Source organism: Canis lupus, chromosome X (assembly GCF_003254725.2).
Source record: "Canis lupus dingo isolate Sandy chromosome X, ASM325472v2, whole genome shotgun sequence".
In the NCBI taxonomy this organism is placed as follows: domain Eukaryota; kingdom Metazoa; phylum Chordata; class Mammalia; order Carnivora; family Canidae; genus Canis; species Canis lupus.
The window spans coordinates 46,743,275-46,770,268 of record NC_064281.1 but is presented as its reverse complement, the minus strand read 5'-3'; the positions used below and the strand labels follow the sequence as shown (position 1 = coordinate 46,770,268).

The window sequence follows — 26,994 nt, the reverse complement described above, 5'->3', positions numbered from 1 at the left end:
CAAGGTGGTGGTAGTAGAATGTGTGTAGAAGAGCAAAGGACAGTTCCCCCCCCCCCCCGCATTTCTACCCCCATCCGAACCTGAAAGTTGGACTAGATAAGCAGCTGAATGAAATAGCTGTAGAACAACAAAAGGATAATGTCAGAAAAGACAGAGAAAGAATTAAAGAAAGAGAGAGATAAAGGACAGAGAAAGAATGAGGATTAGGTAAAGACCATCTTAGAGGGATTTTTGACTAGGCACTTTTTTTCTTATGCAGAGCTTATTTGAAATGCTTCTTGTTCGAAATTTGACATTGCTAGTTTGGAACTAACTGTTCAGTGCTAACCTAGAATGTTTCATTTTGATGAACTCTGTGAAGAGTTTGGAAATTGGTCCTGTCTGATAGTGCTTGGGTGAAATAAGGTAATGATTCCTGGCATAATTTCTCAGGAGACAGGTGCTGGATACACACCAGTCTCATGTCATTGGTCAGTTTTGCTCCTCCCTTTTCTCAAGCCTCTTCTAATAAGTCTTTACCTGTCTGATTTGGGAAAGTCTGGATGTCCTGTCTCCTGCAGTTCCTTCTTGGCTCACACAGACACTTTCGCTGCTCTGGGAATTTGAGAGAGAAAACATTCAGCCTCTCAGGGACAGCCTGCTGTGTAATGTTCACTTTGAAAATTTAAGAAAAAGCAGGGCGAAAGAGAAGCAAACAAAACTTGTAAATATTTTTTTAAAAAAAACTGGAGTATTCCATTTCCCATAGATAACAGGGGATGGTTGTAGACCAAGGTGTTTCCAGTCCAAGGATGGACTGAGCCATGAGGAGCCATGAGGTGAGCAGAGATAAGATAGCAGTGGACTGTGGGACCCAGACATCTTGAGGACCAGCTGACCAAGCTTGCACTATGCTAATGCTAGAGGAGGTCCAGGCTCAGCACTATTGGGAAGAGAGGTAGTTGCTTAGAGAATACAGGAAGATGTAGGATATTAAATATGGTGTGTAGTGTGCAAGATGTAGATAGAGGAAGAAGAGGAAGAGGTGGAAAAACCCAGCCTCCTATTCTCTTTCCTTCTCTCCACCAGGAATTTCACTCACTCATCTAGAGATCTAGGGACCTGGATGAGACGGAGAATTACATCCCACCCCCCATCCAGCCAACCACTTTAATTCTTTCCAAGGGGCTGTTGGGTTCAGTTGGCAAGCAGGCAAACCAGTCTCTGCATACTTGGGTCCTCTAGAGTTAGGACCCTGTATTCCTGTGAACTCTTTCAGGTTGCAGAAAAATATATGTAAGTCTCCTAGTATAGTCTCTGTTACATAGAGGGTACAAAACAAATATGTGCCCACTTTAGTTCTGAGCGTCTCTTTCCTCGGCTGCAAAACAGAACTAATTCTTCTCACACTGTGTTGTTGGGACAATTCAGTGATTCAGATGTCTGGATCCAGACTGCCTAGGTTTTAATCCCAGATCTGCCACCTCCTGCCTCTGTGACTTTGGGCAAGTCTCTTTACCTCCCTGTGCATCCATTTCTTCATCTGTAAAAAGAAGTGAATAATAGTGTTGTTATAAAGATTAGAGAGTAAAGTATATAAAATGCTTAAAATGTCCAGCTCATAGTAAGTGCTCCATAAATGTTAGTTATTATTTAAACTAGAAGATGGATGTGTGGTCTTTTTGCCCATCATATCCTCAGCATCAAGCTCAGAACCTGGCACATAGCATATGTTTATTGCTGTACTTCCACTCACCCTACTACTCACCATAGGCAAGCGTGGACTGTGCCTAAGACGGTCTCTCATTAGTGATTGACTGAATTATATCAGACCACAGAGACAATAAACTTAGTGATTGCCATATCTTGCCCTAGGCAAAGTCTGTCTCACCTCCCTTGCTGAGGAGTCTATTTACCACTGAAAGATCTGAATTACCTTTTGCTTGGAGCATCCTTTTTAGAACTGCCTGGTCCCAAAGGGGACAATGGGTGAGGAGATTAACACAATCAATGATGTTCTGAGAATTAAGTCCATTAATATGTATAAAGTGCTTGGAAAACTGTGTATGTTCATCTGGACTTGTTTTCTCATTCAATGTTGTGTTTTGTGTGCCATCTATATTATTGTTGCATGTAGTTATATTTATTCTCCTTGCTGTGTAGTACTACATTTTGTGAAATCTCATGGTTTGTTTATCCATTTTACTGTTGGTGCACAATTAGGTAGTTTCTAGTTTTTGGTTATGAACAATACTGCAGTGAAAATTTTTGCCCACATAAATTTTGGAATCAGCTTTTCAAGTTATACACACAGACAAAATTTGGGGATTTTGATTGGAATTGCATTCAATCTGTAGATCAGTTTAAGGTGGAGTTAACGACTTTGTGACATTGGGTCTTCTGTAAACACAGTATATCTCTCCATCTATTTAAAATCTTTTCATGTAATTTGAGTGAAGTTTTATGATTTGAAAGGACTTGTACATCATTATAAGAAATTTCTTTATTTCTTGTTGCTATTGTAAACAATACCTTTTTAGAAAATTGCATTTCATAGCAGTTTATTGCTAATGTATGCAAATATAATTGTAATTACTGTCTATTGCATTTGTAACTAAATAACCTCATTAACTTTATTATTAATTTTGATAACTTATAGGTTAATGACAGTTTTCTTTTTCACCTCTCATCTTTATATTTTTGTATCTGTTTTTCTTATATTACTGTACTCCTAGGACCTCTCACCTCAAACACACCATTTTAAGTACAATGCTGAATAGAAATGTTAATAGTGTGTATTGTTATGTTGATCATAATTTTAAGGAGAATGGGTTTTTTTAAGATTTTATTTATTTATTTGACAGCAAGAGAGAGCTTGAGAGAGAACACAAGCAAGGGGAGCAGCAGAGGGAGATGGAGAAGCAGGCTCTCTACTGAGCAGGGAACCATATATGGGGCTTGATCCCAGGACCCCGGGATCATGACCTGAGCCAAAGGCAGAGCTTAACTGCTTAAATGACTGAGCCACCCAAGCATCCCTAAAGAGAATGTTTTTAAAGTTTCACCATTGAGTAAATTTGCAGTCGTTTTTTGTAGATACCATTTAACAGGTTAAGGAAGTTCCAGTTAATTTTTTAAAGATTTTTTATTTGTTCACGAGAAACACAGAAAGAGGCAGAGGAAGAAGCAGGCTCCCCATGGGGAGCCTGATGCAGGACTCAATCCCAGGACTCCGGGATCAAGACCTGAGCCAAAGGCAGATGCTCAACCACTGATCCACCCAGGTGCACTGGAAGTTCCAGTTTATTCTGAGTTTGCCAATAGGATTTTTTTAATAAGTAGACTTTGAACTTTATTAAAAATCTTTTCTATATTTCTTAAGATGACATGTTAATTTTCTATTTTAATTTGTTAATGTGAATTACATTACAGGTTTTTCTTGTGTTGAACTGATCTCACAGTCCTAGGATAAATAAAAACTGCTGGATTTAGTTCATTAATATTTTATTTAGGAATTTAGCATTTTGTTCATGAATGAGCTTGGTTTGTAATTTTTCCATGGTTCTCATGTTTCTCTATTTGATTTTGGCGACATAAAATGAAGTACAAATGATTTCCTTTCATTCTATTTTCTGATAGAGGTCATCCAAAAAACTATGTGTTCTTTAAATATTTGACACAGCTTCCAGATAAAAACATCTGAGCCTGCTATCTTCTTTATAAGAAAAAATTTAACTGATGCAATTTTTAAAAATAGTTATAGAATCATTCCAGTTTGCTATTTCTACTTGTCAATATTTTTAAGTTATGGTTTTCTACGAATTTTTCTCTTTCATTTCACTTTTTAAATTTATTTGCTTGAAGTTCTTATCTTCGGATTTTTTATTTTTTAAAGGTTTTATTTATTTATTCATGAAAGACACAGAGAGACAGAGGCAGAGGCACAGGCAGAGGAAGAAGCAGGTTCTATGCAGGAAGCCTGATGTGGGACTCAATCCCAAAACACCGCACCATTTATTGAAGAGACTGTCTTTCTTCCAGTGGATAGTCTTTCCTCCTTTATCGAATATTAGTTGACCATAAAGTTGAGGGTCCACTTCTGGATTCTCTATTCTGTTCCATTGATCTATGAATACATATTTTCAATAAAGCTCTATTTGGTGTATATCTGTAGAAGTACCAAAAAAAGGAAGTAAGCAGAAAATATTAATAATAATAAGAAAAATATAATGCAGTAAAATAGAGAAATTAATCTAAAGGAGTTCAGAAGAACTTTTAACCATGAAAGATTAGGAGAGGCAGTTAGAGAAGTTTGGTGCTTTCAAATAAAAACATATGCTTTAATTATAATTCAAATAAATAAAACTGACTTAATTGTTGGTGTTGGCAGTCTATAAATACCAAGGGAAAAAGTAAAAAGTATTAAAATAAAATTAAATGAACAAAAAATTACAACAAATGTTCAAAGACTCTGAGACTGCCCACAAATTCCTGTTAGTCTTCACATCTCTCCATTTATTTTATCACTCCCAAAATAAATTTAATTTTTCTCAATTGCTAACATCCAAAAGCAAATCTAAAAACCCATTTTACTGAAGGCATCTTTTCCATTTGGTTTAGTTATCTCTAATTCAACACATTTAAAAATTATTGTATCTACTGAAGGTTATTTTGTCTTTCCCATTTGCCTAATTATATTTATGGTGTATACAAAAATAGGAAAAGAAAAATATGTTTTCTCTATGTATAGTTTTAACTTCAGATATAGAGCTGCATTATAGTTTCAATAGGGTTTTTCAGACAAGTTTCTGAAACAAACCATGATTTACAATATTGTTTCTACAGAAAAATGTGTTGCAAGTTCAAACCAGCTGATTTACTGATGATATTTTGGAAAATAAAACATCCATGCATTTAGGGCTGCCTAGCATCAATGTGAGGAAGGTTTGGTTTGTAATAAAGACTTACAGTGTATTAAAAAAAAAAAAAACCCAAAACCCCTGGACCACTTCCCGAGCCAAAGGCAGAAGCTCAACTAATGAGCCACCCAGACGTCCAACTTAGGATTTTTTAAATCTCTGTTGTATTTGCAGTTATAGCCTCTCTTTTGTTCTAATATTGTTTATTGGTATCTTCTCATTTTCGTTTTGATCAATCTTGCCAAAAGTTTTTCACTTTTACAAGTTTTTAAAAATAATCAACTTTTGACTCTTTACTTTTCTGTTATGTCTTTGTTTCCCATTTAACAATTTTTTACTTATCATTATTCTATTTCTTTCACTTTCTTTTGATTTTTTTTTTACCTTCTGGAGTTAAGTGCTCAGCTCATTAATTTTCAGACTTTCGTTTTTTTTGAGTTATAAGCATCGGGTGCTATAATTTACCTATTAAATAAGAATGATTAAAAAATAGGACTGATATTCCTCAGATTCATGATTGTGTGGACATAATGACTTTTAAATTATTTCTAGATTATTTGGTAAATAAACACTGTTCCTGGCTTTCTTAGTTTCCCCACCAGGTACCCTATTACCCTGGGCACTTCATCCCTTTATCTAGGACTGCTGGGACCTACTAACCACCATTTAGCAACTAAAGGGTTAATGCCTAACACAGCAGGAGGCCTCCAGGAATTTGGAGCCAGTCAACCCACCAGCTTCCTTTTTGGCAGATCAAGTGCCCCTGCCATTTCCAGTTTGATTACATTCTTGACTACATTCTTGTAATTCTTTTTAATTTTTTTAAAGCTTTTACTTATTTATTCATGAGAGACACACACACACACACACACACACACACACACACACACACGGAGGCAGAGACACAGGCAGAGGGAGAAGGAGGCTCCATGCAGGGAGCCCAAAGTGGGACTCTATCCCAGGACTTCAGGATCATGTCCTGAGCCAAAGGCAGACGCTCAACCACTAAGCCACCTAGGCATCCTTTTTTTTTTTCATTCTTGTACTTGTTATTATTTCAATTCTTTGAAACATATTTATATTTGCTTCATGGACCAACAAAAGGCCATTTTTGGTAAACATTCCATAAGCACTTGAAAAAAATATACATTTTTTTAAGATTTTTTTTTATTTTTATTTATTTTATTTATTCATGAGAGACACAGAGAGAGAGAGGAGCAGAGACACAGGCAGAGGGAGAAGCAGGCTCCATGCAGGGAGCCCGATGTGGGACTCGATCCCGGGACTCCAGGATCATGTCCTGAGCCAATGGCAGGCACTAAACTGCTGAGCCACCCAGGGATCCCCGAAAAAAATATACATTTTACAGTTGAGTTTACTATAGTATATATGTCAAGTCACGTTTGTTAATCTTGCTCAAATGTTCTAAACATACTTCTGAGGTATTCTCTACTTGTTGAGATGAAAAATGTGTTGATGTCTCCTTGTAACTCTGTCAATTTTGAAGCTATATAAGTAATTATAAAAAAATTTACAACTGCTATATGTTCCTGGTGAAATTAATATTTTATCAAAGTGTAAGGAAAATATTTCTGGAAACTTGGTATTTTTGACATTTTGCCTAAAAACAATTTTTTTTCTGATATTATGACATTACTTTTATTTACCTTAATATCTGCTTGGTGTATCTAATCCTATACTTTCGAAAACATTGGTTGAGGGTTTTTTTTGTATATTTTGTTTTATTGGAGTTCAATTTGCCAACATATAGCATAACAACCACTGCTCATCCTGTCAGGGCCCATCACCCAGTCCCCCCAAACCCCTGCCCACCTCCCTTTCCACTACCCCTTGTTCCTTTCCCAGAGTTATGTGTCTCTCATGTTCTGTCACCCTCACTGATATTTCCCACTCATTTTCTCTCCCTACCACTTTATTCCCTTTCACTATTTTAACATTCCCCAAATGAATGAGACCATAAAATGTTTGTCCTTCTCCAATTGACTTATTTCACTCAGCATAATACCCTCCAGTTCTAACCACATTGAAGCAAATGTTGGGTATTTGTCATTTCTAATGGTTGAGTAATATTCCGTTGTATACATAAACCACATCTTCTTTATCCATTCATCTTTCGATGGACACCGAGGCTCCTTCCACAGTTTGGCTATTGTGGACATTGCTGCTATAAACATTGGGGTGAAGGTATCCCAGCGTTTCACTGCATTTGCATCTTTGGGGCAAATCCCCAGCAGTACAACTGCTGGGTCACAGGACAGTTCTATTTTAACTCTTTGAGGAACCTCGACACAGTTTTCCAGATTGGCTGCACCAGTTCACATTCCCACCAACAGTGCAAGAGGGTTCCCCTTTCTCCACATGCTCTCCAACATTTGTGGTTTCCTGCCTTGTTAATTTTCACCATTCTCATGGTGTGAGGTGGTATCTCATTGTGGTTTTGATTCGTATTTCCCTGATGGCCAGTGATGTGGAGCATTTTCTCATGTGCTTGTTGCCCATGTCTATGTCTTCCTCTCTGAAATTTCTGTTCATGTCTTTTGCCCATTTCATGATTGGATTATTTGTTTCTTTGCTGTTGAGTTTCACAAGTTCTTTATAGATCTTGGATACTAGCACTTTATCTGATAGGTCATTTGCAAATATCTTCTCCCGTTCTGTAGGTTGTCTTTTAGTTTTGTTGACTGTTTCTTTGGCTGTGCAGAAGCTTTTTACCTTGAATAAGTCTCAATAGTTCATTTTTGCTTTTGTTTCCCTTGACTTCATGGATGTATCTTGCGAGAAGTTGCTGTGGCCAAGTTCAAAAAGGGTGTTGCCTGTGTTCTCCTCTAGGATTTTGATGGATTCCTGTTTCATGTTTAGATCTTTCATCCATTTTGAGTTTATCTTTGTGTATGGTGTAAGAGAATGGTATAGTTACATTCTTCTGCACATGGATGTCCAATTTTCCCAGCACCATTTATTGACGAGACTGTCCTTTTTCCAGTGGAAAGTCTTTCCTGCTTTGTTGAATATTAGTTGACCATAGCGTTGAGAGGCCATTTCTGGATTCCCTATTCTGTTCCATTGATCTATGTGTCTGTTTTTGTGCCAGTACCACACTGTCGTGACGATCACAGCTTTGTAGTACAACTTGAAATCCGACATTGTGAGGACCCTGGCTCTAGTTTTCTTTTTCAATATTCCTCTGGCTATTTGGGGTCTTTTCTGTTTACACACAAATCTTAAGATGATTTGTTCCAACTCTCTGAAGAAAGTCCATGCTATTTTGATAGGGATTCAATTAAACGTGTAAATTTCCCTGGGTAGCATTGACATTTTCACAATATTAATTCTTCCAATCCATGAGCATGGAATATTTTTCCATCTCTTTGTGTCTTCCTCCATTTCTTTCAGAAGTGTTCTGTAGTTTTTAGGGTATAGATCCTTTACCTCTTTGGTAAAGTTTATTCCTAGGTATCCTATACTTTTGGGTGCAACTCTAAATGGGATTAACTCCTTAATTTACCTTTCTTCAGTCTCATTGTTGGTGTAGAGAATTGCGACTGACTTCTGGGCATTGATTTTGTATCCTGCCACACTGCCGAATTGCTGTATGAGTTCTAGCAATCTTGGGGTGGAGACTTTTGGGTTTTCTAAGTACAGCATCATGTCGTCTGCAAAGAGGGAGAGTTTGACTTCTTCTTTGCCAATTTGAATGCCTTTTATTTCTTTTTGTTGCCTGATTGCTGAGGCTAGGACTTCTACTACTGTGTTGAATAGCAGTGGGGAGAGTGGACAGCCCTGTAGTGTTCCTGATCTTAGGAAAAAGGCTCCCAGTGTTTCCCCATTAAGTATGATATTTGTTGTGGGCTTCTCATAGATGACTTTTAAGATGCTGAGTAATGTTCCCTCTATCCCTACACTCTGAAGAGTTTTGATCAGGAATGGATGCGGTATTTTGTCAAATGCTTTCTCTGCATCTATTGAGAGGATCATATGGTTCTTGTTTTTCCTCTTGTTGATATGATCTATCACATTGATTGCTTTACAAGTGTTGAACCAGCGTTGCATCACAGGGATAAATCCCACATTGTCATGGTGAATTATCTCTTTAATGTACTGTTGGATCCTATTGGCTAGTATCTTGTTGAGAATTTTTGCATCTGTGTTCATCAGGGATATTATATTGGTCTATAATTCTTCTTTTTAGTGGGGTCTTTGTCTGGTTTTGGAACTAAGGTGATGTTGGCCTCATAGAATGAGTTTGGAAGTATTCCATCCCTTTCTATCTTTCAGAACAGCTTTAGTAGAGTAGGTTTTGTTTCTTCTTTAAACGTTTGATAGAATTCCCCTGGGAAGCCATCTGGCCCTGGACTTTTGTGTCTTAGGAGGTTTTTAATAACTGCTTCATTTTCCTGCCTGGTTATTTATTGGCCTGTTCAGATTTTCTGTTTCTTCCTGTTCCAGTTTTGGTAGTTTGTGGTTTTCCAGAAATGCGTCCATCTCTTCTAGATTGCCTAATTTACTGGCATATAGCTGCTCATAAGATGTTTTTAAAATCATTTGTTGGGCAGCCCGGGTGGCTCGGCAGTTTAGCTCGGCAGTTTAGCGCCATCTTCAGTCCAGGGCTTGATCCTGGAGACCCGGGATCGAGTCCCATGCCAGGCTGACTAATGGTTTATCTATCTTATTAATTCTTTCCAAGAACCAACTCCTGGTTTTGTTAGTCTGTTCCACAGTTCTTCTGGTCTCAATTTCATTGAGTTCTGCTCGAATCTTTATTAACTCTCTTCTGCTGGGTGTAGGATCTATTTGCTGGTTTTTCTCTAGCTCCTTTAGGTGCAAGGTTAGGTTAGGTGTGTATTTGCGTTTTTTTCCAATTTTTTGAGGGATGCTTGTATTGCAATGGATTTCCCTCTCAGGAGTGCTTTTGCTGTATCTCAAAGATTTTGAACAGTTGTATCTTCATTCTCATTAGTTTCCATGAATCTTTTTAATTCTTCTCTAATTTTCTGGTTGACCATTCATCTTTTAGCAGGATGGTCTTTAACTTCCATGTGTTTGAATTTCTTCCAAATTTCTTCTTGTGATTGAGTTCTAGTTTCAAAGCATTATGGTCTGAAAATATGCAAGGGACAATCCCAATCTTTTGGCATCGGTTAAGACCTGATTTGTGACTGAGTATGTGGTCTATTCTGGAGAAAGTTCCATGTACACTGGAGAAGAATGTGTATTCAGTTGCGTTTGCATGTAAAGTTCTGTAAATATCTGTGAAATCCATTTGGTCCAGTGTATCATTTAAAGCTCTTGTTTCTTTGGATATGTTGTGCTTAGAATATCTGTCATTTGAAAGAAATGCACCGTGTTGAAGTCTCCTAGTATATGTGTATTATTATCTAAGTATGTCTTAACTTTGGTTAGTAATTGATTGATATACTTGGCAGCTCTCACATTAGGGCCATAAATATTCATTATTGTTAGTTTCTTTTGTTGGATAGATCCTTTAAGTATGATTTAGTGTCCCTCTTTATCTCTTACTGCCGTCTTTGGGATAAACTTTAATTTATCTGATATGAGGATGGTTACCCCTGCATTTTGTTGAGGACCATTTGAATGGTAAATGGTTCTCCACCCTTTCATTTTCAGGATGTAAGTGTCCTTAGGTCTCAAATGAGTCTCTTGTAGACAGCAAATAGATGGGTCTCGCTGTTTTATCCAGTCTGAAACCCTGTGTGTTTCATGGTATCATTTAGCCCATTCAGGTTCAGAGTTACTATTGAAAGATATGAATTTATTGTCATCATAATACCTATTCAGTCCTTGGTTTTGTGGATTATTTCTTTGGACTTCCTCTTTCTTATACAGTGCCCCCTTAATATTTCTTGCAGAGCTGGTTTGGTGGTCACATATTCTTTCAGTTTCTGCCTATCTTGGAAGCTCTTTATCTCTGCTTCTATTCTGAATGAGAACCTTGCTGGATAACGTATTCTTGGCTGCATGGTCTTCTCATTTTGGACCCTGAATATAACCTGCCAGCCCTTTCTGGCCTGCCAGGTCTCTGTGTAGAGGTCTGCTGTTAATCTACTATTTCTCTCCCTATAAGTTAGTGATCTCTCATCTCCTGCTGCTTTAAGGATTTTCTCTTTTTCTTTGGAATTTCTACGTTTCACTATTAAATGTCGAGGTGTTGAGGGGTTTTTATTGATTTTAAGGGGGGGAACCTCTCTATCTTCTGGGTCTGATTGCCTGTTTCCCTCCCCAAATGAGGGAAGTTCTCAGCTATGATTTGTTCAAATATGCTTTCTCGCCCTCTGTCCCTTTTGGCGCTCGCTGGATCCCCAATTATATGTAGATTTTTCCCTCTTAGGCTATCATTTATTTCCCTTAACCTTTCATCATGGTCTTTTAATTGTTTATCTCTTTTTTCCTCAGCTTCCTTCCTTGCCATTAAGTTGTCTTCTATGTCACTCACTCTTTCTTCTACCTCATTAATCCTCGTCGTTAAGACCTTCAGTTTGGATTGCATCTCATTTAATTGAGTTTTAATTTCAGCCTGATTAGATCTAAATTCTGTAGTCATGAAGTCTCTTGAATCCTTTATGCTTTTTTTCCAGAGCCACCAGTAGCTTTATAATTGTGCTTCAGAATTGACTTTCTGACATTGAATTGTAATCCAAATTCTGTAACTCTGTGGGAGAGAGTACTGTTTCTGATTCTTTTGTGTTGAGTTCTTCTTTCTAAAGTTAGTTTGCTCAGTGCAGAGTGGCTACAAATGAGTTGTACTTTAGAAGTGCAAACTCTTCTCTCTGTAGCATTCCAGTTGTTCTCTCTTTAAATCTCACATTGATATGTTCTCATTCATTTGGGGAATATAAATAATAGTGAAAGGGAATATAAGGGAAGGGTGAAGAAATGTGTGGGAAATATCCGAATGGGAGACAGAACATAAAGACTCCTAATTCTAGGAAACAAACTAGGGGTGATGGAAGGGGAGGAGGGCGGGGGGTAGGGGTGAGTGGGTGATGGGCACTGAGGGGGACACTTGACGGGATGAGCACTGGGTGTTATTCTGTATGTTGGTAAATTGAACACCAATAAAAAATAAATTTATTAAAAATAAATAAATAAATCTCACGTTGAATTCATAGTTTTTCAGGATGATTTGAAAGTTATCTAGGTAAGTTGGTGGGGACAGGTGACTTGGGGAGCCTACTCCTCAGCCACTTGCCCTGCCCCTCAATCTTGCCACGCCCCTCTGATTAATTTTTATATATTGAATCAGTCTTACATTTTTGGTATAAACCATGCTTGGTTATATTGTACTACCATTTATTTTATGAATGGCCAAATTTGATTTGCCAAATGTTTTGAGGACTTTTGTGCCTAAGATGATGGAGGCATTGAATGATATTTTTCATTTTTGTACCATTGTTTCTCTGGTTTGGGTTTCAAGATAATACTGGTGTCCTAGGGACACCTGGGTGGCTCAGTGGTTTGGCACATGCCTTTGGCCCAAGGCGTGATCTTGGGGTCCTGGGATCGAGTCCCATATCAGGCTCCCTGCATGGAGCCTGCTTCTCCCTCTGCCTATGTCTCTGCCTCTCTCTCTCTCTCTCTCTCTCTCTCTCTCTCTATCTGCCTCTCAGGAATAAATAAATAAAATCTTTAAAAAAAATACTGGCCTCATAAAATAGGCTGAGAAGTCTTTCCCTGTCTTCTTTTTCCTGAAGAGATTAGCCTTTACATCTTATATTCATGTAATGGGATTTTTAACCCAAAATATTTTGGGCTCTCTCTTTATTAGTGTGCTTATGCCATTTACCTTCCATGTAATTATTGTTATATTTGGATTTAGATGTACTATTTTCTTATGTCTTTTCTGTCCCCCCCTTTTTTTACTTCAACCCTTCCTTATTTTTCTGCTTTTTCAAAATTGATTTGAACAGTTTTTAGTATTTCTTTTTTTATTCAGTGATTTTTACTATTAATCTGGCAGAATTTTTAATGGTTTCCCTAAGGATTAGAAAATATACATTTAACTTTTCAGTCTGAATAGAATCAATTTGTTACCACTTCAATATGAATGTATAAATTTTACTTTCACATGCCAATTTATGCTTCTCACTTCATGCGATATTTACCTAATATTCTACACATACAGACATTGGGGATATAATATAATATAATATAATATAATATAATATAATATAATAATAATATGTTATTTTTTGCCTGCATGTTTCAAAGGACTCTAAGATTCAGAAAATACATTTATCCAGATGTTTAACATTTCTGTTGTAGTTAGTTTCCCACACTCTAGCTCCCTTCTGGTATCATTTCCTTTTTATTTAAGATTTTATTTTAATTCCAGAATAGTTAACATACAGTGTTATATTAGCTTCAGGTGTACAATATAGTGATTCAACAATTCTATACATCACCTAGTGATCATCATAAGTGCCCTCCTTAATCCCCATCACTTATTTCACCCATTCCCCCCACCCATCTCCTTTCTGGTAACCATCGGTTTGTTCTCAATAGTTAAGAGTCTGTTCCTTGGTCTCTCTTTCACTTTCTCCCTTTTCCTCTGCTCATTTGCTTTGATTCTTAAATTCCACATGAGTGAAATCATATAGTATTTGTCTTTCTCTGACTTCTTTTTCTTAGATTATACGCTCTAGCTCCATTCATGTCATTGCAAATGGCAAGATTTCATTTTTTTAATGGCTAAATGATTTTCCGTTATAGACAGATAGATATAGATACACGTATACATATACATACACATACCGCATCTTCTTTATTCATTCATCAGTCAATGGACTCTGGGGCTGCTTCCATAATTTGGCTATCATAAATAATGCTGCTACAAATGCAGGGGTGTATGTATCCATTTGAATTGGTGGGGGTTTTTTGTTTTTTGTTTTTTTTGTATTTTGGAAGTACTCAGTATGTGATTACCAGATAAAAGAATAGTTCTATTTTTAGCTTTTGAGTAACCTCCATTCTGGTTTCCACAGTGGCTGCACAAATTAGCATTCCCATCAACAGTGTATGAGTGTTCCCCTTTCTCCACATCCTCACCAACACCTGTTGTTTCCTCTGTTCTTTAAGAAAAAAAAAGATTTTATTTATTTATTCATGAGAGACACAGAAAGGGAGGCAGAGACACAGGCAGAGGGAGAAGCAGACTTCCTGCTGTGAGCCTGATGTGGAACTTGATCCCAGAATCCCGGGATCACAACCTGAGCTGAAGGCAGATGTTCAACCACTGATCCACGCAGGCACCCCATTTCCTCTGTTCTTAATTTTAATCAATCTGACAGGGGTGAGGTGATAACTCATTGCAGTTTTTATTTGCATCTCCCTAATGATGAGTGAGGTTGAGCATCTTTTTTTTATTTGCCTGTTGGCCATCTAGATGTCTTCTTTGAAGAAACATCTGGTCATGTCCTCTGCCCATTTTTTAATTGGATTATTTGGTATTCAGGTGTTGATTTGTATAAGTTATTTGTATATTTTGGATGCCAACCCTTTAATAGATATGTCATTTGCAAATATCTTCTCCCACTCAGTAGTTTGACTTTTAGTTTTGTTGATTGTTTCCTTCACTGTTGCAGAAGCTTTATAATTTTATGTAGTCCCAATAGTTGTTTATTTTTGCTTTTATTTTCCATGCCTCAAAAGACATATCATAGAAAAATATTGCTATGGCTGATGTCAGAAACCTCACTGCCGATGCACTCTTCTATGATTTTTATGGTTTCACGTCTCACATTTAGATCTCTAATCCATTTGCAATTTATCTTTGTGTGTGGTGCAAGTGGTACAATATCATTCTTTTGCATATAGCTGACCAGTTTCCCCAACACTGTTTGTTGAAGAGATGACTTTTTCCCACTGGATATCCTTTCCTGCTTTGTGAGAGTAATCGACCATATTTCTGGGTTTTCTATTCTGTTCCATTGATCTCTATTATTGTGCCACTACTATACTGTTTTGATGACCATAGCTTTGTAATATAACTTGATATACAGAATTATGATGCCTCCAGCTTTGTTTTCCTTTTTCCAAATTGCTTTGTCTATTTAGGGCCTTTTGTGATTCCATATAAATTTTAGGATTTTTTTTCTTCTAATCTGTGAAAAATGCTGTTCATATTTTGATAGGAATTGCAGTAAATGCATAGATTGCTTACGGTGATATGGAAATTTTAACAATATTTGTTCTCCCAATTGATGAGCATGGAATGTCTTTTTATTTCTTTGTGTCATCTTCAATATCTTTCATCAGTGTTTATAGTTTTCAGAGTATACTTCATTCACCTCTTTGATTAGGTTTATTCCTAGATATAAAATAATAATTATTGGTGCAGTTTTAAATGGGATTGTTTTCTCAAATTTCCTTTCTGCTGCTTCATTATTGGTGTATAGAAATGCAACAGATTTCTTCACATTAATTTTGTATATTGTGGGGATCCCTGGGTGGCTCAGCAGCTTAGTGCCTGCCTTCGGTGCAGGACATGATCCTGGAGTCCCAGGATCGAGTCCCACTTCAGGCTTCCTGCATGGAGCTTGCTTCCCCCTCTGCCTGTGTCTGTGCCTCCCTCTTTCTCTGTGTCTCTCATGAATAAATAAATAAAATCTTTTTAAAGTTTTGTATCCTGTGGGACTTTACTGAATTCATTTATCAGTTCTAGTGGTTTTTTGGTGGAGTTTTTTGGGTATTCTATATATAGTAACATATCATCAGCATATAGTGGAAGTTTTACTTTTTCCTTACCATTCTGGATACCTTTTACTTCTTTTTGTTGCCTAATTGCTGTGGCTCAGACTTCCAGTACTATGTTGAATAAAAGTGAGAGTGTACCTCCTCTTGCTCCTGAGTTTAGGGGAAAAGTTCTCAGTTTTCCCCCGTTCAGTATGATGTTTACTATGGGTTTTTCATACATGGTCTTTAATATGTTAAGATATATTCACTCTAAACCTACTTTGTTTAGAGCTTTCATCATGAATAGATGTTGTACTTTGTCAAATACTTTTTCTACATCTATTGAAATGATCATAAGATGTTTATCCTTTCTTATTGATGTGGTATATCATGTTGATTGATTTATGAATACTTATCCACTCTTGCATACTGGGAATAAATCCCACTTGATGGTGATGAATGACTTTTTAATGCATTGTTGGATTCAGTTTGCTAGTATTTAGTTAAGGATTTTTGCGCCGATGTTCATCAGAGATATTGGCCTGTAATTCTCTTTTTTTGTGGTATCTATATATAATTTTTTATCAGGCTGATTCAGGCCTCATAGAATGAATTTGAAAGTTTTCCTTCCTCTTCTATTTTTTGGAATAGTTTGAGAAGAATGGGTATTAATCCTTTAATGTTTGGTAGAATACACGTGTGAAACTGTCAGGTCCTGGACTTTTGTTTGTTGAGAGTTTTTTGATTACTAATTCAATATCATTGCTGGTAATTAGTCTATTCAAATTTTCTATTTGGTCCTTTTCAGTTTTGGAAGGTTATATATTTCTTATAATTTATCCATTTCTTCTAGGTTGTCCCATTTGTTGGCATATAATTTTACATAATATTCTCTTATGATTGTATTTCTTAAGCGTTGGTTGTTATTTATCCCCTACATTTGTAGTTTTCTTTGTGTCCCTTCCTATTGTTGCTTGATAAGTCTGGCTACAGGTTTATCAATTTTATTGATTTTTTTTAAGGAACCATTTCCTGGTTTCAAGGGTATGTTCTACCATTTATTTAGTTTCTATACCATTTATTTCTGCTCCAATCTTTATTATTCCCTTGTTTCTGTTGCTCTGGGGTTTTGTTGTTCTTTTTCTTTTTTAAGAATATTTTTGGGCATGCCTGGGTGGCTCAGCGGGTGAGTGTCATCCTTGGGCTCAGGGCATGATCCCAGGGTCTGGGGATCAAGTCCCACATCAGGTTCCCTGTGAAGAGCCTGCTGCTCCCTCTGCCTATGTCTCTGCCTCTCTCTGTCTGTCTCTCATGAATAAATAAATAAAATATTTCAAAAAAGAATATTTTAATCTTTTTAAAAACTCTGTTAATTAATCTCTACCCCCAACATGGGACTCAAATTCATGACCCTGAGATCAAGAGTCAAATGCTTTACTGACTGTGCCAGCTAGGTGCTCTTTGTTTTTCTTTTTCTACCTTGTTCTAACTTTAGGTGTAAGATCATTTGAGATTTTTCTTGCTTCTGGAGGTAGGTCTCTATTGCGATAAACTTCACTCTTAGAACTGCTTTAGCTGCATCCAAAATGTTTTGGACCATTTGTTTTCATTTTCAATTGTTTCCATGTACTTTTTTTATTTCTTGTTTTACCCATTCATGTTTAGTAGTATGTTATTTAACCTTCATGTATTTGTGGTCTTTATAAATTTTTTTCTTGTGATTGATTTCTGGTTTCATAATGTTGTGGTCAGAAAAGATACATGGTATGATTTTGTTTTTTTTTTTAATTTGTTGAGACTGGTTTTATGGCCTAATATGTGATCTATTCTGGATAATGTTTCATGTGCACTTGAAAAAAATGTGTGTTGTGTTTTAAGATGGAATGTTCTGAATATATCTGTTAAATCCATGTTGTATAATGTGTCATTCAAAACCTTTGTTTCCTCGTACATTTTCTGTTTAGATTATCTGTTCATTGATGTAAGCGGAATGTTAAGGTCCCCTATCTACTATTATTGCATTACTACCAATTAGTTTCTTTATATTTGTTTTAATCTGTTTTTTTGTATTTGAGTGCTCACATTTGGACGCATAAATATTTATAATTGTTATATCTTCTTGTTGGATTGTCTCCATTTAGCTACACAGTATCCTTCTTTGTCTCTTGTGACAGTCTTTGTTTTAAAATCTAGTTTATCTGATACAATTATTGCTCCTCTAGCTTTATTTTAACATCCATTTGTATGATATATGTTTCTCCATTCTCCTAGTTTCAATCTGCAGGTATCTCAGTCTAAAAAGCATCTCCTGTGGACTGCATCTAGATAGGTCTTGCTTTTTAATCCATTGTATTAACCTGTATTTTTATTGGGACATTTAGTCCATTTACATTCTAAGTAATTATTGATATATACATGTATTTAATGTCATTTTATTACTTGTTTTGTGGTTGTTTCTGTAGTTTTTCTCTGATCATTCTTTCTTTCATGATTTGCTGGTTTTCCTTAGTAATACATTTGGGTTTCTTTCTCTTCATTCTTTGTATACATATTAGTGTGTTTGGTTTATGGTTAGAGTTAAGTTTGTATAGAAAATCTCTTGTATATAACAGTCTATATTAAGTTGATGGTCATTTAAGTTTGAACTCATTCTTTATTCCTGTCCTTCTCATGTTTTAGGTATATGGTGCCATATTTTAAAACCTTTTATTTTCTGAGTTCCTTAACTGATTTTTTACTGAAGTGTTCATTTTTACTGCATTTGTGTTTCCTACCTTCATATACTCATTTATAATCCTTCCTTTCTACTCAAATTGTTCCTTTTAATATTTCTTGCAGGCTGGTTTAGTGATAATAAACTCCTTTAGTTTTTGTTTGTCTGAGAAACTTTATCTCTCCTTCTATTCTGGATGATAGCCTTGCTGGTTAGAGTAATTTAGCTGTATATTTTTCCCATTCAGCAATTTGAATATATCACTTCATTCCCTCTGTCTTACAAGGTTTCTGCTGAAAAGTCTACTTATAGCTTTATGGGATTTCCCTTGTATGTAATTGTCTTATTTTGACTTGCTGCCTGTAAGCATCACTATATTTTGTCATTTTAATTACCATATGTTTTGGTGTGAATATGCTTTACTGATTTTGTTGGAGCATCACTGTGCCTCCTGGATCTGGATATTTATTTCCTTCTTCAGATTAGGGATTTTTTAAGCTATTATTTTTTTTAATTTTTTATTGGTGTTCAATTTACTAACATACAGAATAACCCCCAGTGCCCGTCACCCATTCACTCCCACCCCCCGCCCTCCTCCCCTTCTACCACCCCTAGTTCGTTTCCCAGAGTTAGCAGTCTTTACGTTCTGTCTCCCTTTCTGATATTTCCCACACATTTCTTCTCCCTTCCCTTATATTCCCTTTCACTATTATTTATATTCCCCAAATGAATGAGAACATATAATGTTTGTCCTTCTCCGACTGACTTACTTCACTATTATTTTTTCAAGTAAATTTTCTGCCCATTTTTCTCTTTCTTCTTCTAGGATCCCTATAATATGAATGTTATTATGTTTGATGGAGTCTCTCAGTTCCCTAAGTCTATTCTCATTTTACATAATTATTTTTTTCTCTCTTTCGTTCAACCTGATTACTTTCTGTTACTCTGTCTTCTAGATCACTAATTTATTCTTCTGTTTTTTCCAGTCTGCTGTTCATTCTATCAAGTGTGTTTCTCATTTCCCTTATTGAACCCTTTATCTCTGTTATGTTATTCCTTATCTGTGTATTAAGGTTCTCACTAGTGACTTCCAGTGTTTTCTCAAGTCCAGTGTGTATTTTTATAATCATTACTTTAAATTCTCTGTCAGGCATGTCACTTATATCTCTTTTGCTTAGACTTCTGGTCATGACCTTCTCTGGTTCTTTCATTTGGAATAAATTTTTCTGTCTTTTGTCTAAGTCCTTATGCATGTTCCTATATGTTAGGAATGTCAGCTTCTTCTCTTGTTCTTGAGGATAATCACCTGATGAAGAAGAGTTCCTGTAATACCCTTTAATGTAGTGTCCCCTATTCCCCAGGGCCTAGTGCTTCAGAGCATGTCTCCAATTTGTGCCGCATGTGCTCTGCCATTGTGTCCTGACTGCTTTATCCTTCAGGCCAGTCATCTACAGAGGCTCTCTTTCCCTGTTGTGGGCAATATTTGGTACCTGGTCTGAGTGTGGCAAGTTTTAACTAGGTATGTTCTGGTCTGCTTATGCTTTTAACATTGCTGCCAAAACTGAGGCCCCACAAAACTCCTGGCTGGAGGGATGAAATGTGGGCGGGGATTTGGGCTGGTCTTCTAGGAGAAGAAGCCTGCCACAATGGAACCTAGGCAAGCATGACTGGGAAGGGAAGTTCCACCAGAGGCGGGGTGGGCTTGGCAAAAGCTAGTTGGGTAGCAAATGTAAGCGTTGGTTGGGTCCCACAAGTGGTCCCGTTCCTAAAGGGTTGGGAGGCGGGAATGGTGCCTGCCATTCATTTTGTTCCCAGATGGGTTTTTCCATGAATGCTACCACTCGAAGACACTGACAGGCTCCAAGAGGAGCAAATAATTTCCTCATTGTATTCCCCAGGCACTCTTCAGATTGCTATTTTCAAGTTGTATGTCCACAGGCTGTTTGCCCAGCTTTCTCTCTAAGAGCATCCTAATGCTCTCTGTGCTTTCCCTGAGCCAATGCTGCTGGCCTTTAAATCTCCAGACTTTTAACCCTAGTTGTTGCAAGAACTCACAAAATTCAGCCCCTTTCACTTTCCAAGCCAATTTCCATGGGGGTTTGTCTGCCTCTTGTGGGCTCCCCTGTGTGCCAGCCTGTCTCTTGCCTTTTTCTGCAACTGCAGTTCCTTTCCACCATGGTGGCCATAATCTGTTTCTCTCCCAAGATGTGTCTCCACATTTTTTTACCTTCTTGATATGGTCTCTTCTCTACCTTTAGTTGTGGAGTTTATTCTGCCAGTTTCCACGTTGATTTGGTGATTATTTAGGATGATATGATTGTTATCTAGTTGTATTTGTGGGACAAGCCAAGCCTAGAGTCTTCCTACTCCACCACCATCTTCCCAGACCTCTTTGTTTCTTATCTTTTTTTTTTTTTTTTGCTTTCTCTTATTTTATTTGAGCATTTTCTATGATCCCATTTTTTTAAAGCATGTGTTGGAGAAAGGGCAGTTGCAATTTATTATTATTTTTTATATTTTTAAAATTTTATTTATTCATTCATGAGAGACACAGGGAGAGAGAGAGAGGCAGAGGGAGAAGCAAGCTCCATGCAGGAAGCCCGATGTGGGACTCAATCCGGGGACTCCAGGATCACACCCTGGGCTGAAGGCAGGTGCTAAACCACTGAGCCACCCAGGGATCCCCTATGATCCCATTTTATTGCTTGTGTTTACTTATCATCTATATATCTGTGTGTGTGTGTGTGTGTGTTTACTTTTTTAGTGGTTCCCCTGGAGTTTACAATGTATTTTGAAAATAATTTGGGTTTACCTTCAAATAACACTATATTGCTTTATATATAGAACAAGTACCTTTATAACAAATATTCCTAGATTCTTCCTCTCTTTCCTTGTGTCTTTTTTGAGCTGCTTATTTCATTCTGATATATGCTATGAACACTCAATGCATTATTACTATTATTACTTTAGCCAGTCAGTTGTCTTTTAGAACAATTAATAATATGAAAAATAAAAGGTGTATTTTGCCTTAATTTATTCCTTTTCTAATGCTCTTCTTTAATGATGTAGATCCAATTTTCTGACCTATATCACATCTTTTCTGCTTAAATATTGTTCTTTAATATTTATTATATGAGAGGTCTGGTGTGATGAATTTCCTGTTTTTGTTTGTCTTAAATAAAAGTATTTATTTTTCCTTTATTTTTGAAAGATATTTCTGCTTACTTTAGAATTCTGGATTGGCAGGGTCTGTGGGTTTTGTTGTTTTTGTTACTGTTGTTGTTGTTAACTTTCAAAGCTTTAAATTTTTTATTTCACTATCTTTTAGCTTATGTGGCTTCTGACAAGAAGTCTAATATAATTCTCCTAGTTCTTCTGTAGGTAAGGTGTTCCTACTGCCCCTTTTCCCTGGCCTTCTTCAGTATTTTATTTTTGCCTGATTTTCTGCAGTTTAAATTTGATATGTCTAGGTGTGGTGTGGTTCATTTTTATATTTTATTTATCCTGATTGGTATTCTCTGAGATACCTGAATCTGTGGTTTATAATCAATAACTCAATTTTGAAAATTTTTGGCAATTCTCTCTTCAAGTATTTCTTCTTTCCCATCATCTCCTTCTTCTCCTCTGTTATTTTAATTACATATATATTGCATGTATATACATATATGTACATGATATTTATATATTACATATATATTACACTATTTGATACTTTCCCATATTTCTTGGATGTTTTATTCTGGGTTGTTTTGTTTTGTTTGTTTCTTTTTTTAATATTTTTTCTCTGCATTTCAGGGTGTGTAATTTCTTCTGACCTATCTTCAAGTTCATTGATTCCTTAGCTATGTTAAGTTCATTTATGAGAACATTGAAGACATCCTTAAGATCTATTACTGTGTTTTTTCTCTTGCATTTACATTTGATTCTTTCTTATACTTTCCATCCCCATACTGAAATTATCTATCTGATCTTACATGTTGTCTACCTTTTCCAATAAACTTTTTAACTTATCAATCTTAGCTATTATACATTCTCTGCCTGATAATTCCAACATGTGTATCATAACTGAGTCTGATCCTGATTATTTCTTTGTCTCTTCAGACTATTTTTTTTCTTGCCTTGATTCTTCCCTTTGTGTTACTCTCTGGAGGGAGACAATTATTTTTTGCATCCTTTGAAGATGCAGTCTTCTATTATTTTACTTACCTTTAGTAGGGAATAGGGGACCAATGCCATTTTATGTTAGTCTAATGAAGTCTCAGCCTTAGGCAGGCTTATCCTCAGTCTTGGAGGTGTGACCTGCCTCTTCTCTAACTATAATGGTGGGCTTAGTGCATATTCCTATGCCTCCTGGGCTATAGCATTTTTTCCCATTATTCTTCTCCAGCTGTGGTGAGTTTCTCCCAGTGTCCTCAGTTTCTGTTGCCCTTCCTTGTAGATTAAAGATTATTTTCTTTAGAGGAGATGGAGTAGATGGGTCTGGGCAGAATTTCAATAGTGTTGGCCATTCCTCTTTATCAGCTGCAGTTAATTTCCACCAGTGCTCCCAAACTACAGTTGCATTCCCTTTCTCTGTGAAGACTAAGGTTTTTGTTTCATAGAATACAAAGGGAGAAAGATCTGGGCACAATTTCAGCAATGGCTGCTCTTCTGTCTTCCTCTCCAAGCCAGAACTACAGGACATCTATCTCAGGATTCTTCTGTCTTCTCTGTCAACACCTGATGGAATTCTTAGAGGATGCAAAACCATCTATTTCTTCAGCCCCCAGGGGCTTCACATTCTCATACTAGCTCACAACCAATCTTTATCAATTTATTAAAAATTTTTTTAGCTGAGTCTTTTTATGAGTTTATATGTTATGCAGTAGTATCTATGAAAGATAAGGAAATACCTGGGCCCTGTTGCTCCCTGCAGATGCCTGCCTATCTCTACGGATTTGGGGTTAGCTGTTTACATTGTAATCTCAGTTTTCTGATGAATTCAGAAGTCAGTTAGAAAATGTCCAGGTTTGGCAGTCCCGGTGGCTCAGTGGTTTAGCTCCACCTTCAGCCCAGGGTGGAATCCTGGAGACCTAGGATCGAGTCCCATGTCAGGCCTCCTGCATGGAGCCTGCTTCTCCCTCTGCCTGTGTCTCTGCCTCTCTCTCTCTCTCTCTCTCTCTCTCTCTCTATGTCTCTCATGAATAAATAAATAAATAAAATCTTTTTTAAAAAAAGAAAATGTCCAGGTTTTTGTTATTGTTGTTGCTGTTACAATGGTAGGAAGGATGTTTTTCTAATTCTACACCTCTAATATGATACCAGAAGGTCATGGAAACCTGGGGATAAGCTTTTGAGATGTTGTTTATTTTCCAGCGTCAATACCCCAGTTTACCAATTCCCCCACAATGGTGATCATGGTGGGTTTACCAGCTCGAGGAAAGACCTACATCTCCACGAAGCTCACAAGATATCTCAACTGGATAGGAACACCAACTAAAGGTATGTTTCTGAAACCATTTGTTCTACAGCCCCTTACTGGCCACTAGCTGAAGAGTAAGGTAGCAGGCCTCAGAAAGGACATTCCCTCAGTACCAGGAATGCCTCAAAACATTATTACCAATCTTAGAATTACTACTACTAATACCAACGCCAGTACTACTACTACTACCACCACCACCACTGCACTCTTAAAAGTTTTACAATTTCTTGAGCACATACTCTGTGCCTAACTGTATTCTAGGTACTAGGTATAGGATAATTAACAGGACTAAATGTCTATTCTCAGGGACCTTCAGTTTTGCAAGATCTTAACACAACCATATGAGTAATATAGTATTTTTATTATCATTCTTATGTTTATTGCCATTATTATTATTACCATACCAATATTACTATTTTGATTAGCATTACCATTTACTCAAAACCTTAAGATCTTCTTTAAGCCTTAGGGTATATGGAGTCAAGCACATTGAAGCCACAGCCCAGGGGTTCCCACAGGGTCTTCGCTAAAGCTGGGCACCTTAGCTAACCTTGTCCTCTGGAGTCCAGAAGACATCTGCTCTCTCCAAGCCTCTCCTTAGGTTTCAGCTTGTTGTTGGCTTCCCCTCCCCAGGCAGAAGTGGTCCTGCCTTTTTCCACCTCCAGAGGGGCCTCCTTCCCTGCCTATCAACCTCCTCCTTCACTCCCTATTTCCAACTTTCCATTCTCTTCAGTGTGGTCTCTTTTCTGCTTACTATTGCTTATTCAGTAATTGCTCTTTCCTATTCTCCATTTGATTTCTCTATCCCCCTCACTCCGTATCCCCGTTCTGTTCCTATTTGATTCCTCTATTCCCCCTACGAGGACTGTACTTCCCTGAGTTCCCATATCCCTTCCTACAGCCCCCTCTGCCAACGCTAACTACAGAGTCTGTTGTTGTAGTGTGTATCAGTTCTCTCCCCAGGAGCTGTTCAGGGAGCAGGGGACCAGATCATGTTGCTTTCCCTCTCTCATGTATGATCAAATTAAGACATTTAGAGGCTCTAAACAGTAAGAGATAGGGTGCTCCCATATCTTATGCAACTCAGAATAAAAACAGTAAAGGTTAGAATGTCTACCAATGTTTTTATTTACCCTCAATGACTATATTGATGTTTTCAAAGAATATCAACTTATCTGAAAAATTTTTTGGACCATGTTCCTCCTTTACTGATGCACTAAACAAGTATTTAGATCTCTCTCTCTCTCTCTCTCTCTCTCTCGAAATGGGGCACTGCTCCCTAGTGCAGCAAACAGTTCTCCTTGGGCATTTATTTATTTATTCGATCTTTAATTATTCATTGAGCACATAGCTGTGCCAAAGGTCTTGTTGGATATTAGGCAAACTTCTCTATAGGACAGGATGTCTGTCCTCAAAGAATGAACATCTATTCTTAAGTTCTAAAATGCCCATGAAGAGGAAACTAGTATTATCATCATTCTACAATTGATTAAATTAGTGCCCAAGAGGTGAAGTCCCACTAAAGGCACATGGCCATTGAGTGAAAGAACCAGGAAATAAGCCCACATCTGGTTTATTCCAAAGCCTGATACCCACTGTACCAGGTCTGCTATTTGGCTCTACAGATGGGGAAAAAAAATAATCCCACGTTGGCCATGTACTCCACCTTTTCTCCATTCTCTTCCTCTTCTTTCTCTTGCCCATCCCAGCACCCTATCTATCTGCCCCCTTCCTTCCCTCTCTTCAAGTCTCCTCCTCTCTTTATCCCATTTCTTTTCCTTCATGCACTTTCTCTTATTCACTGATGAAGGATTTCCCAATGTTTTTTATGTGCTAAAACCCATGCTTGGCAATGAGGATGCAAAAATTAATGAATCACACCCTGTCCTTGAAGAGTTTTCTATCTGGCTGGGATGCATAAGAATGCCTCATGGTCACTTAAAGAATCCTAGAGCAGGGTAATGAGGGGGCTCCCAGAGGAAATCACCAACTGGAAGGCAGAGAAAGCTTCCAGGTAGGATATATTTGAGCTTGGTCCTGTGGGAGGAGTAGAACATTGGCAAAAGAGAAGAGAAAGTATCGTTCTTGTGGAGGACTACAGGCTCCACATAGTTTCTGTTGGATGTTAGAGAAATATGGGATTGTGGTGGATAGGTCTCTGCCCTAATGCACACGCTTTCCATCTGCTCCAATATAGTCCATTCCCACAGAGCACAAAGCCTCAGAGTCATGTTTCAAAAAGCACAAAGCTTACCATACCTCCACAGGTCCTCTTGGCCTGCAGGTTTAAGCCCAAGATTTTTAACCTGTTGTTCAAGGCCCTCCATGATCCACCCCTGCCAGTCTCTCAGGCTTCAGTCACAGTGAATGACTCATCACTCCCTAAACATGTTCTGCCTTTTGCCAATGTCATACCTTTGCTTATAGTATTCCTCTGCCTGGAATGTTTTTGTTCCCCACTCCCATCCCCCATGCCTGCCTATAAAAAGGCCTGCCTTCCTAAAAGGACTTGTTCAAATGCTACTGGAAACCATGTCAGATTACCCTAAGTATAATTAATCTGTCCTTCCCCTTATTCTTTTGAATGCGTCTGTCAGAGAACTCAAGAAACTCTGTCGGAACTCTGTTTACTGGTTTACTGTCTGTCCTACTTGCTAGATTGTAAGCTCCTTGGGTCCCCATCATACATATCTGGTCTATCTTTGAGGCTTCAGAACTCATGTCCTGCTTTACAGAGTGTACATCAGAATGTATTTATTGAATGAAATATTGTGTTAGCCTCTTATCCTCTTTCTCCTCCTTTCCTTACCTTCTCTCAGTTTTTCACTATTACTGATGAAAAAGTATGGCCTAGAGAGGGCAATAAATTTGGATTCTCTATCATTATACAGGAGAATGTAATAACATTGAGCTAGGTTTCAGGAGGCCCAGTCTAATTCTGTTACCTGCTAACTCACTGACCGTTAGTAATTGATTTTACTCACTGGATTTTTTCCCTTATCTTTCCAATAGAATAGGGCATTAAGAGGGTTGGAATTTATAATGAAATAGAATAGTAAAATGTCCACTAGCTTTGGAGCCAAACAGACCTGGTTTTGAATCCCAGCTTCCCACTTATTAACTATGAAAGTTACTTCTTATCTCTGAACTTAGGTGGGCACTTGACGGGATGAGCACTGGATGTTATTCTATATGTTGGCAAATTGAACACC

The 26,994-nt window shown here is 37.4% G+C and overlaps 1 protein-coding gene across 7 annotated transcripts in view; it reads left to right on the top strand.

Annotated features, from left to right (window-relative positions):
• PFKFB1 (6-phosphofructo-2-kinase/fructose-2,6-biphosphatase 1) overlaps nt 1-26,994 on the top strand; it is a 73,847-nt gene that overhangs the window by 5,775 nt on the left and 41,078 nt on the right. For 5 of the 7 annotated variants that reach the window (XM_035712187.1, XM_025468520.2, XM_035712186.1 and 2 more), the window contains one exon: nt 23,677-23,802. In XM_035712187.1, the coding sequence (XP_035568080.1) occupies nt 23,709-23,802 (94 nt within the window). In that variant the 5' untranslated portion in view covers nt 23,677-23,708. Of the gene's footprint in view, nt 1-3,103; nt 3,264-23,673; nt 23,803-26,994 lie in introns of those variants that run through there. The other 2 variants (XM_025468521.3, XM_025468524.3) reach the window with 2 other exon arrangements.